Consider the following 12,908-nt stretch of genomic DNA (forward strand, 5'->3'; position numbering starts at 1 on the left):
CTAAAATCAACATAGTATAGGAATTACAAAATAACAAAATTTAGGATAAAATTCCCTTCCTTTTAGTTTTCATGTGAAATAACTGGGGTTTTTTTTGTTGGTTTTTTCTTTTTTGTTTTCTGTTTTCTAATCTGTACAACCAATGTCCTAAAATAAAGATTCCCAAAGTAATCACTATAAACAGAAACAATCATGACAAATGAAACATAAAGAAAAAAAGTGCTCACAGTCCCTTATTAATAAGACAGCTATTTAAGAGCCTACAATTCTAATCTTAAAACCAATTAAGGTTGTGACTGATCAAAAACCTTGATATTATAAAGATTTTAATTTTTTCTCAAAATGATCGATAGATTACATGCAATGTTCCTCAAAATTCCAGCAGGTTTTTTAAAACTGGTAAGCTGATTTGTATGAGAATAACAAAGATAATCTAGAACAGGAGTATCCAACCTGCAACCCATGGGCCACATGAAGATTATATATTTTGTTAATCTGTGGTGTTAAGATATCAAAAAATGTATGCATAGACCTTTTCTTTTTGCTTTCATTAGTATTTGTGTATTCAATGTATGGCCTAAGACAACGCGTATTCTTCTAATATGTAGCAGAGAGGAAAAAAGTTGGACATCCTTGATTTCTAGAACTATGGACTATGGGTGAAATAGTTAAAAGTGATTTTTAAAACCATTTTTAAAGGTTATAAAAAAAAAAAAAGAAGAAAGAAAAAAATATTGACCACAAAGCCTTCAGAGAAAAAGATTGCCAACCCCTGATCTATAAGCGAAGAACCAGAGGCTTACACAAATATATTATCAAGATTTACTATAAAACCATAGTAATTAAAACAGTATGACTCTGATGCAAGGGCAGACAATAGAGAGTTCAGAAACAAACACATTTAGACACAAGATTTATGATGGAGTCACTGCAAAGTAGCCTACTGAAAAAGGGATGACTTTTCCAATAAATGGTGTTGGGGTCAAAGGATAACCCTGTGGGAAAATAAAGAACCTTGACCATACCTACCTCACACTATACATTAACAAAAAAAAAAAAAAAAAAAAAATTGTGAGCTCGGCACCTGTATAGCACAGTGGTTACGGTGCCAGCCACATGCACTGAGGCTGACAGCTTCAAGCCTGGCGAGGGCCAGCTAATCAACAATGACAACTGCAACAACAACAACAAAAACAACAAAAATAGCTGGGCATGTGGCAGGTGCCTATAGTGCCAGGTACTTGGGAGGCTAAGGCAAGAGAATCGCTTAAGTTCAAGAGTTGGAGGTTGCTTGGAGTTGTGACACCACAGCACTCTACTGAGGGTGACATGGTAAGACTCTGTCTCAAAAAAAAAAAAAAAAAGAATTTCTATTAATCAAAAGACACCACTAAATCTTAGGGTTCATAAGGGTTCACTGGATCCAATTATAGTTTTTTCGTTTTTTCCAACAATTCTACCTATTTGTAAAGATGGATGTATCGTGACATTTTAATAAATGGTTAAAGCAATAAAAGGGGGAAGAAAAAAAAGAACAATATATTAATAACTTTGGAGTTTCTTTTTTTTTTTTGCTGTTTTTGGCCGGGGCTGGGTTTGAACCTGCCACCTCTGGCATATGGGGCCGGTGCCCTACCCCTTTGAGCCATAGGCGCCGCCCTACTTTGGAGTTATAGCACCAGCCACACACACCGAAGCTGGCGGGATGAAACACTGTCCGGACCAGCTAAACAACAATGACAACTGCAACCAAAAAATAGCTGGGCATTGTGCTGGGCGCCTGTAGTCCCAGCTACTTGGGAGGCTGAGGCAAGAGAATCACTTAAGCCTAAGAGTTTGACGTTGCTCTGAGCTCTGACACCACAGCACTCTACTGAGGGAGATATAGTGAGACACTGTCTCAAAAAAAAAAAAAAAAAAAAAGAGAGTTTCTATTAATCAAAAGACACCACTAAGTCTTAGGGTTCACAAGGGTTCACTGGATCCAATTATAGTTTTTTCGTTTTTTTCCAACAATTCTACCTATTTGTAAAGATGGATGTATTGTGACATTTCTCTTCTTACAGGCCTACTCAAGAACAAAGAGCACATTTAATATTTTAAAAAATAAAATGAAACTGGCTTGGTGCCTATAGCTCAAGCAGCTAAGGCGCCAGCTACATATACTAGAGTTGGAGGGTTTGAATCCAGCCCAGGCCTGCCAAATAACAATGACAACTACAACCAAAAAATAGCTGGGCGTTGTGGCAGTTGCCTGTAGTCCCAGCTACTTGGGAGACAGAGGCAAGAGAATCACTTATGCCCAGGAATTGGAGGTTGCTGTGAGCTGTGATGCCACAGCACTCTACTCAGGGCAACAGCTTGAGGCTCTATCTCAAAAAAAAAAAAGAAAGAAAAGAAAAGAAACGAACTTATATTACTTTGCAACTAATTTATGGATCCATTAGATTCTTTCATAAATCTAAGATAAATTATAGGATCTTAGTAATTTTCCTCTATCTTAACACATTTTATAATTTCTTTATCCTAGAACTAATTATTCATCATTACATATCGATTATCCTCAACTATGCTAAAAAAGATTAAAATAAGACAATGAAAGAATGATGGAATTGCCAAAGACGATGAACCAAAGATAAAATAAGTTGTCACCATCCTTGCATTGACCAAAATACTGCAGTGGACTTTTAAGCTTCATTGAGCACAATTGAGAATTCAACACTTTTCATTTCCTGACTACAATGATAAAGAGAAGAAAATGACAGAGAAATTGAATGAATCAAAAGATAAGTACAGAGACAATAGTATAGTAGGCTCTAAAAATGATGTCAAATTGATCATATAAGTGAAATCTCTGCTCATGAGTCCTCAGGTGACAATATCCTAGATGAGTATCCTCAAACTCAAGATTTGATGAGCAAACATTGTATGTCTCAGAAATACAGAAAGGAAATGTGGTACTGTCAATCACTTACAATAGACTATTACATATTTTGTGGCAAGAACCTGGACCATCTTGATTTACTAAAAGGACATGTGACAGAATTACTTCATATGATGTCTGTGTGCCAAAATTTACTTGAGTTTCAGTCTTCTAAAATTTTAACTAAAATTTCTAACAAGTTGTTTTTCATTATCCCTTTGTTTTTATTTCTACTTTTCTGGTATATGGGGGTTAAGAAAGCAAAAAGTACTGCAAATTGAGAAATTTACAACACAAATAATGGATAAAGAACTTGTATCTAGAATATATAAAGAGCTTCTATAAATCAACAAGAAATAAAACCCACTAGAAAAATGGGGGGGACCTTGAATCCCCATTTCATAAAGGAGGAAATCCAATTGAACAATAATCAAATAAAAAGGAGTGTGATCTCAATTATCAGGGAAATGTACATTCAAAACCATTATCATTATACTCCTAAATGTTGCTAACATTTAAAAGTTTAACAATACCAGGTGTTGATGAGGATGCAAAAAAACTGGAACACCGAAACACTGCTGGAGAGAGTGTAAACTAAAACAATCACTTTGGAAAACTGTTCAATAATATCTTATCAGTGTAGAACATGTTCATACCTATAATCGAACAATTCTAATACTCATTACATATCCAAACAAAAGATTAAATACACACAAACACACATGCAACCAAAGAGAGATATATATACAAAACACCAGAGGACATGTAGCAGCATTTTTCATAATGACCAAAAACCTTCAATGAACATCAATATTAAAATGGATAAACAGATTGTGGTATATTCATACAATGGAATATCGTACAGGAATGTGAATAAACGAACTACTGCTACACACAACATGGAAAAATCTCAGGTAATACAATGTGAAGTAAAAGATGCCAGACTCAGAAGAGTACATACAGTATGATTCCATTAATATAATTAATATAAAGTTCAAAAATAGACAAAACTAATCTATGTCTCAGTATCATGGTTATCCTTCAGGTGGGAGAAAATGACTAAGACAGGATAATAAGGGGAACTTCTTGGGCACTAGTAATTTCTATTTCTTGACCTAAGTAATAACATGGGTGTGTTTATTTTGTGAAAATTCACTAAGTTGTACACTTAAGATCGTGTACTTCTCTAACCCTTTAATAAACAGAAAAATAAGTTTTATTATTAAATAACAGTTAAAATGTTCTAGGAAACATTCACTGATGACAGTTTATGGGAACCATAGCAGTCTTCTAGAAGACATAGTGAATCCAGTCATACACAATACACGTATGTCAAAACAGTCCAAAAATGTGGTATGTTATTTACGTGTAATACAGTTTTGTCATGTAGCTGTTTAGAAATCTTGCTTTTAGAAAGCAACCTCAATCTACATTTTGTAAAAACTCAAGGCAATTTACAATACTTTATTTTAATAGCATGCTACTGATAAATTAGTTTAGCAGTGCTCTCAATTCTTGACTCTCTACCCAGCTTTTTTTTTTTTAAAGGAGGTTTATCATTATCAGTTACAGGTACATAGCAAAATCTGAATTCAACTAATAAAAGAAGTTCACAAGTAGTTTCCTTAATAGTGTAGGTTATTCTCACTTCTGTCTCTCTTACTCACTAACCAGCTTCCCACTGATGTGATTTTTTACCTAATTAGAAAGAAGAAAAAGAACTATGTCTGGGTAACAGTCACAAACTATATACCCTGTAAGGGCTGAGTGAACAGAAGTAAAAGGGTGAAAAAAAAATGGCAATGACATAAGCTAGCTTGAGGAAAGATTTTCAAAACCAGGTGAATGATGTGAGCACGTTCAAACTCAAGAACCAAAAAAACTATCCTCATCAAAGCTACAGGGAAAAAAGGTGGAGAGAAGTATCATAAACCTAAAACAATATAATCAACCTTCACCAAGACTTCAGCTGACTAAAACGATGGCACAAACCCAACTAGACAAAATGTAAAGATAAATGTAAAGTCTTAGAAAAAGAAAAAAAAAACACAACAAAAAACTGCACAAGTTCAAGATAAGAGAGACTTGGTTTAATAATAGCTAACGTGAAAAAGAAGGGGGACTAGGAAGCTAAATTGATGCTAAGCTTAACATGAGTCAACACTGTGAGTGTGCAGACAAAAAAAAAAGCCATTTGTTAAGCTACACAGTATTAGCAAGCACATTATTTATAATGAAATTGGTAATAGGCCTAATGTCCTCTTCATCTGAAGTGTTCATTCTGAAGGAGACTAATAAACCAAAGGACAGTGAGCAGTGTAGCAGGAGAAGGTTAGAACCAATGTCAATGTGAAAAGAAAGAATTTAAGTTTATGTGATTGGCAGAGCAGAGTGGTTAAGTCAGGGTGGGGAGAGACATAATAAAATAAGTATACTGACACTACTGTAAAGTAGGGATGGGAGAATTCATTCTGTGTTGCTCCACAGAGGCAGATCTAGAATCACCAGGTAGAAGTACTAAAACAAACTTAGGTTCAATGTAAAAACTAAACTTTCTAGGAAACGAACATCATCTTATATGGTAGTATGCCTTCTAACAGTGCCAGTGTTCAAGCAGAGTTCATCTACTTGACTCAACCTCCCGAGTAGCTGGGACTACAAGCGCTCGCCACAATGCTGGCTATTTGTACTTGCTGACTGTCACAGGAAGTACAGAGGATGTAAAAGTGAAACAGAAGGCCTTGGATTCTAATCCCAGGTCAATTATTTATTAGCTATTTCATCTGTGGCAAAATACTTATAGTCTTCAAATCTCAGCATTCCTTATCTATTTACCTCAAGAGATTACTAAGAAGAATAAATAAGTGCAAGACTCACTATGATAAACTAAAATGCAATACAAATGTGAATTGCTGTAGAGGGATATTACACTAGATAATTGCTAAGATCCTCTCAGCACTGTGATTATTAACTGCACTTGTGAAGTAAGAAAAAACTTAAAATAGGTCCTATATTTACAAAGCCAAGATTTGGTAGGCAAAGAAATAAAACAATGTGACAAAAATCAAAGGAGCAGGGAAATGTGTTTCAGGAGGAGTTAAGAACGTTCTACTACAACAAATTAGTCACCAGATCTAAAAGGCAATGTTCATTCCAAGAAATAAATACAAATTCAAATCAAGAAGATGATACACAAACCAAACAAATAAAGTCTACAAATGTATTCTTAATCACTGACAGTATGGATTAATTGGCGCTTTTGCTTTGGGAACCCCCTAGACTCAGCTCCACCTGGGTGTGGACATGGGTTCTACTCTCTCAGCTACGTGATTCTGATTGAGCAAGTTACCTCCTAATCCTCTCTGTTCCAGTTTACAAAGGGTAAACTCAGAATACCCAGCCCAGTTCATGCAATGTTGAAAAGACTCCCAGGAGCCGGGCGCGGTGGCTCACGCCTGTAATCCCAGCACTGTGGGAGGCTGAGGAGGGAGAATCGCTTGAGCTCAGGAGTTCGTGACTCGCCTGAGCGACAGTGAGACCCCGACTGATGAAAAAAAATGGAAAAACCCAGCTGGGCGCCACAGCGAGTGCCTGTAATCCCAGCGGCTTCCGGAGGCTGAGGCAGCGGGGTGCCCACAGCCTGAGTCTGAGGTTGTGGAGAGCGCTGCACTCTGCTCAGGGGCATAGGGTGGGACCCTGTCTCAACAACAAAAAAAAAAAAAAAAGAAAGAAAGAAAAGACTCCCAGGAGATAACAAGAGTAATGCATGCTGGGCGGCGCTTGTGGCTCAGTGGGTAGGGCAGCAGGGTGCCACACCCACATACCGAGGGTGGCGGGTTCAAACCTGACCCCAGCCAAACTGCAACAAAAAATAGCTGGCATTGTGGCAAGCGCCTCCCAACTACTCGGGAGGTTGAGGCAAGAGAATCGCCTATGCCCAGGAGTTGGAGGTTGTTGTGAGCTGTGATGCTATAGCACTCTACTGAGGGTGATAAAGTGAGACTCTGTCTCTTAAAAAAAAAAAAAAAAAAGAGCAATACATGCAAAGTCTCTAGCAAGCCTTCTTGGTACAGAGGAGGAATTCATGTTAACCGCACCTAAACTTCTCTTTGCTTTGATCTGAGATGGAGTTTTGTGCCGCATTGTTTTCAAAATTATAAACTTAGGGAACAAATAAAAGATACATTTAGTTTTCAAATGTTAAAATAAGGTTTAAATTTAACATGATGATGTACATCCATTGATACTGAGATGGAAACCTAAACAATATACAGATTACTGGAAAAAACAAGTTACAAGACAATACACTCTGTATGATCCCTTTATTATAAAAGATATCTTTAAAATGACTATTAGTCTATGACATCTAATAATCATCACTATTCCAAATGATGGAATTAGGTGACTTTCACCACACTGTTCCGTGATGTCTAAATTTTGTAGAGGAAGTATAAATTACTATTAATTAACTGTACTAAAAAAGTACAATTTGTAGTTGGGGAAAAAAAAATCCAATTAAAAATATTTTTTAATTCTCATTTAGATCAACATAGGGAGAAAAATGTATTTTTACAAACTTTGAAAAATGAATTTAACACTTAAAATACAAAGGATGTAAGCTGAAATCCTGTCAGTTCTGTTACATTCACTGCTGCAAGCACACAAGCAGGAAAAACATTTGCTGCACAAATGGATAAAAGTCCTATCGACTCTCACACTAAATTTCATTGCCTTATTTCAGTAGAATATTGGATTCTTCATCTTTATCTCTAACTAGCACATAATCTAACAAACAGTAGTTGCCAATTCAATTATCTGTTAAATAAATGAAAGCAAAAAGATAAATAAGAAGTCTCAAAAACATTATTTGTGAAACTGAAAAGTCAGTAAGAAATGAAAGCATTAATCTACAATACTACATTCATTATGGACTGTAATCTCTACATATAGGATAAAAGCAGTGACAACAAAGAAACAGAGGCTTGGCACCTTTTCTAGATTACATTATATTTAATAAGCAAACAATATTAACATCATTAATTGTAAACCAAGAGTGTATATAAAAGTAGAAAGAGAATATAAAATTGTATAAATAAAGCTATTTATACCAGCAGGCCAATGCAACATAAGTCAACAAAATAGCCAAACCAAAACAAAAAAAAAAAAGAAAGAAAAGAAAAACAGACTTACCTTGGGCCCCTTGGACCTTCCAAGTAACTGCTTCTAGGAGGATCTGGAAGCAGGCCACCTGACCTCACTGGCATGTCCTTGACTGCAGTGATTGGTTGAGATGGAGCAGCTGAAGACTCCCCAAGTCCTTGCTCAGATGAGAATGAACCATATGGCAGAGTAGACTTGCTCAGAGGAGCTTTAGAATTCACTTGTTCTGATGGACCAACAGCTGATTGCAATGGAGGGTGGTAAGTTGAGGGTAGGGCAGAACCAAAAGACACAGGAGTGGGAAGCAGTGCTGGTCTAGGTTTCTCAGGAACTTGTGAGCTCTGAGAACTGGAGGCTGGTGGAACTGGGGCTGCTGTTAACTGAGGCGGTAGCCCTTGTGGAACCCCAGGGGGAGGTATTCCTGGAGGAGGTGTGGCTGAAGACAATGGTGGAAGAGACATAACAGGTGGAGGTGCTGTTGAAGAGAGAGATGGTGGGGGAAGAACTGGAGGTGGCCCTGCAGAAGGGGGAAGAACTGGTGGTGGCCCTGTTGAAGAAAGAGATGGAGGCATCCCTGGTGGGGGCACAGAGGTTGGTAGAGAAGGTGGCATCACAGGTGGGGGCATGCCAGGTGGTGGCACTGTAGCAGGGAGGGCAGGGGGCATCACTGGTGGTGGCAATGAAGGAGGCAACACTGGAGGGGGCATTGTTGGTAGAGGTGGAGGCATCTGAGAATATGGAACAAAAGGAGGTGGCATTGACATGTTCCCCATATACTGGTTCTTCATGTTCTGAAATGAACTGACTTTCTCCTGGAGATAAGTCTGAGTGGCTTTCATATGTCCCTGCCATGTTTTCCACTGCTTCTCATACTCCTGAAGCTGATCTTTATGAGGATAGGAATGGAGTTGTTCCTCCCACAGCTGAAACTCTCGCTCCCATTCTTGGTAAAGATGTTGAAATTGCTGCTGCTGCATCTCATAATGCCGCAGCTGCATGTCTACAGACATGGTCTACAAATAAAGGCACAAAAGTGATTTCAAAACATTTAAATAAGAGAATTAATCACAGGTTAAAATATTAATGAATCAAGGCTATTTGAAGCCTTAGGAAATGAGAACACTAAAGACTCTGGAAAGTTAAGGATAAGCTTGTCCAATTCCTTGAGTGATAATACTCCTTTCTTCCATTGGCTTACTTCTGTAACTTATTACAAAGTTGGAAAAAAAACAACCAAACACTAAAGCAAATACCCATCTCAGCAGTAAGTATTGTTCCAGTTTTTACTATTACTATATAGAATTTTGAGAACTTGAAAAAATGATCTATTATTAATATAGACACAAGATTATGCCTAAAAGGAGACAAGTACCTAAGTCACTTTATCTTTTGTGATACATTTGTTTAGGTTTTTTGTGATGGTTGTTTTTGGCCTTTTTGCTTATCTGTTACTATAGCGGTTTGTAGGCAAAACACAGGTTAACCTGCAGCTACATGGACAAATCCCTGCCTCTCAATCCTTTAGCAATAATACTCTAACACCTTGCCTGAGTGACATGATCAGGAGACTCCATTATACCCCAAGTAATGCGACAGACTAACTACTTGGGCAACTCCTAGGAAACATCTAATTATTCACACTCAAATCTTTTAGAAATAACAAATATTTTAAATGTCTTGGGGCAACTTTCTATTTGTCAACTATGGAAGCACTTACCTGTATATGTGGAGGATGCTGTATAATCTGCTGGTACTGTTGCAGAATCTGCTGTAACTGAGTGTGCTTCTGCATTATTCCCTGATACTGGAAGCCAACTCGATGTTGCTGGTGCTGCTGCCAATGTGCTGCTGCAGCCTGCAACTGTTTTAACCTGGCATCCTCTTCTGGGTCCTCAGACTAAATATAAAAGAAGATAAATTTTTATGTAAGCCACAAGGCAGCAACCAAATTAATATTTTATAAATTACAAAGTCCTGAGTTATATTGTTTTATTTATTTATTTCTTGTTGAGACAGAGTCTCACTAAGTCGCCCTCAGTAGAGTGCCATGGCATCACAGCTCACAGCAACCTCAAACTCTTGGGCTTAAGTGATTCTCTTGCCTCAGCCTCCCAAGTAGCTGGGACTACAGGTGACCGCCACAAAAACCAGCTATTTTTTTCCTGTAGCTGTCATTGTTGTTCGGCAGGCTCAGCCTGGGTTCGAACCCGCCAGCTCTGTTGTATGTGGCTGGTGCCCTAGCTGCTGAGCTACAGGTACTGAGCCCATCTAGTTGTTTTAGATTGAGTAAAGCTATTTTATCTTTATTTTTTTTTGGGGGGGGGGTATGGTTTTATTTAAACACAAATAAAATGTGCAAATGAGCTATCTATTCATTTTCTTCGCTGCAGAGCCTGGCATTGGGACTGGTGACTCTGATGGCCAGCTATGCTGCTCTTTCCACAATGGCTTTGCAGTTCTTAGAGGAAACGCGAGCAATCTCTGCGCAGTAAGATTTGTTGCACATCAGCAGCACTTCCAGCTCCTTGACATTGTGGATAAGGAACTTCCAGAAACCACTGGACAGCATATGCTTTGTTTTCTTGTTGCCAATGTTGGGCATCAAGATCTGGCCCTTGAATCTTCTCCAAACCCTGTTGTCAGTACAGGATTTCCACCAGTTACACTTAATTTTGATGTATCGGTCTGACTGGTGCCAGATAAACTTCTTGGTCCTCTTTTTGACAATCCTTGGCTTCACAAGGGGTCTGAGGGTGGCCATGATGCTGCATAGGAGATGGCTGCCACCTCTGTAGACAGCGTAGAGGAAAAGCTACCTTTTCTATCTTTAAAGAAAACACCTGGGGGTGGGTGAGTGGGATACTCTCACTGAATGGGCACAGTGTGGGGGTATTTGGCACACCTTTTGAGAGTGGGACATAATCACAAGAGGGATTCTACCTAACCACTTTTTATAAAGTGTTTTGTCTGAAGAAGACTGGCAGCATTACTATTTATGCTGCTAATTAACCTTTAACTATTTAAATAGCACATAAGAAATAACACTGTGCACATATAAAGAACGCAGGGCAATGAAATGTATACTAATCTCACTATTCGTAAAGAGAACAATCACTTCCCCAGCAGAAGGTGAACTTAAAATTATAGTCTTTTTCACTCTGAGAAATCCTTTCCCTTTTTTTGGTCACTTTTCACCAGTGGACTACAATGTAATCATTGTGGTGTGATATTCACATAAGGCTCTTAGTAGAACAATGACCTTCGGATCAATGTGGGAACTTTCCATGTGTTAGGCACTAAGCTGAGTGACAAGGATTATCACATTTCATACTTCAACAACTCTATACGTTAGCTATTACTGAATATGCCCGTTTCTTTCTTTCTTTTTTTGGAGACAGAGTCTCATTATGTCGCCCCCTGTACAGTGCCCTAGTGTCACAGCTCACAGCAACCTCTAACTCTTGGGCATAAGTGATTCTCTTGCCTCAGCCTCCCAAGTAGCTGGGACTACAGGTGCCCGCCACAATGCCCAGCTATTTTTGGCTGCAGCTGTTTAGCTGTTGTTTTAGCTGGCCCAGGTAGGGTTTGAACCTGCCACCTTCGGTGTATGTGGCTGGCGCCATAACCACTGTGCTTTGGACACAGAGCCTGAATATGCCCATTTTGAAGAGGAAATTAAAGCACAGAATGGTTAACTAACTTGCCAAAAGTCACTACCAGCAAGTGGCAATGCACGAACTACAGCATGGACAGCTTGCCTCTAAAAGCTAAAGCTCTTGATTAATGCTCTGTGCTGTCATTATGAACACACCCTGGCATCTCCCTTTAGTGTTTAGGGACACACAGATCAAAAGAGTATCTACTTCTTCACTCTCACTTAAACCAGGAAAAAAAAATTTCTTTGCTAAACCTGATACAGCAGATACCTGATTAGTTCACAAATACCATTTTACAAGTACTTAAAAAACACAAAAATATATTAGGGAACAGAACTAGCAACTCTGAGGTTGTCTCCCAGTGCTTGGCGGTGAAGAAGGAATAAAAGAAAATAAAGAGGCTCGGAGCCCGTAGCTCAGTGGTTAGGGTACCAGCCACATGCACTGGGGCTGGTGGGTTCAAACCCGGCCAGGGCCTGCCAAACAACAACAACAATAACAAAAAAATAGCCAGGCGTTGTGGTGGGCACCTGTAGTCCCAGCTACTGGGAGGCAGAGGAAAGAGAACCACTTAAGCCCAAGAATTTGAGGTTGCTGTGAGCTGTGATGCCACAGCACTCTACTGAGGGTGACAGTGAGACTCTATCTCAAAAAAAAAGAAGGAAAAGAAAAGAAAGACACAGAGACAAAGTATAGATTTAAAGAGTGGACCTGGGGGTCCAATGCTACCCAATGAGAGAAACAGTGCCGGCCTCAAACTCTTGATACACTCAGTTTTTATTACTTTCACTATCCCTTAATCAGCAAACCAGTATTTACGATAACAACAGTATACATCATCCTTGCAATTTCTCATGCCCTAATTCTCCATTATCCACCCAATCACCCTTTACCCGTTTTCATTACTTTTACTTCTTAAAATACTTATCAATCACTATCAGGATTATAGAAACAAAAGAAAAGGGAATATGCACTTCGAAGCTAGAAAGACTCAGTTAATCCTCTGTATTCAGGGAAGATTAGTTGATGCCCTATTCATACCGGGAGCCAGGGGGAAAAAAGCTGATTCCTCTTATCTCAACCCACACTAGTTTTTCTTGCTCAAAAAGTCAGCTGCACTTGCTGGTCTAGTTAATCTTAGAATAACTCACTACCTTCAAAGACCCTGG

At 38.6% G+C, this 12,908-nt stretch overlaps 1 protein-coding gene and 1 non-coding gene across 4 annotated transcripts in view; both read right to left on the reverse strand.

Annotated features, from left to right (window-relative positions):
* Window positions 1-12,908, reverse strand: part of YLPM1 (YLP motif containing 1) — an 82,266-nt gene that overhangs the window by 50,576 nt on the left and 18,782 nt on the right. For all 3 annotated transcript variants that reach the window (XR_008382377.1, XM_053601603.1, XM_053601604.1), the window contains exons 3-4: window positions 9,801-9,980; window positions 8,114-9,096 (exon numbers count right to left, since the gene is read on the reverse strand). Coding sequence is in view for 2 of the 3 variants with exons in the window: in XM_053601603.1 (XP_053457578.1) it covers window positions 8,114-9,096; window positions 9,801-9,980 (1,163 nt within the window). In the remaining variant the exon portion in view is untranslated. The remainder of the gene's footprint in view (window positions 1-8,113; window positions 9,097-9,800; window positions 9,981-12,908) is intronic.
* Window positions 11,045-11,167, reverse strand: LOC128595212 (small nucleolar RNA SNORA19). Its single transcript, XR_008382861.1, has one exon. It is a non-coding gene; the product is annotated as a small nucleolar RNA SNORA19 (small nucleolar RNA).

The sequence above is a fragment of the Nycticebus coucang genome, chromosome 9 (assembly GCF_027406575.1).
Source record: "Nycticebus coucang isolate mNycCou1 chromosome 9, mNycCou1.pri, whole genome shotgun sequence".
NCBI classification, from domain to species: Eukaryota; Metazoa; Chordata; class Mammalia; order Primates; family Lorisidae; genus Nycticebus; species Nycticebus coucang.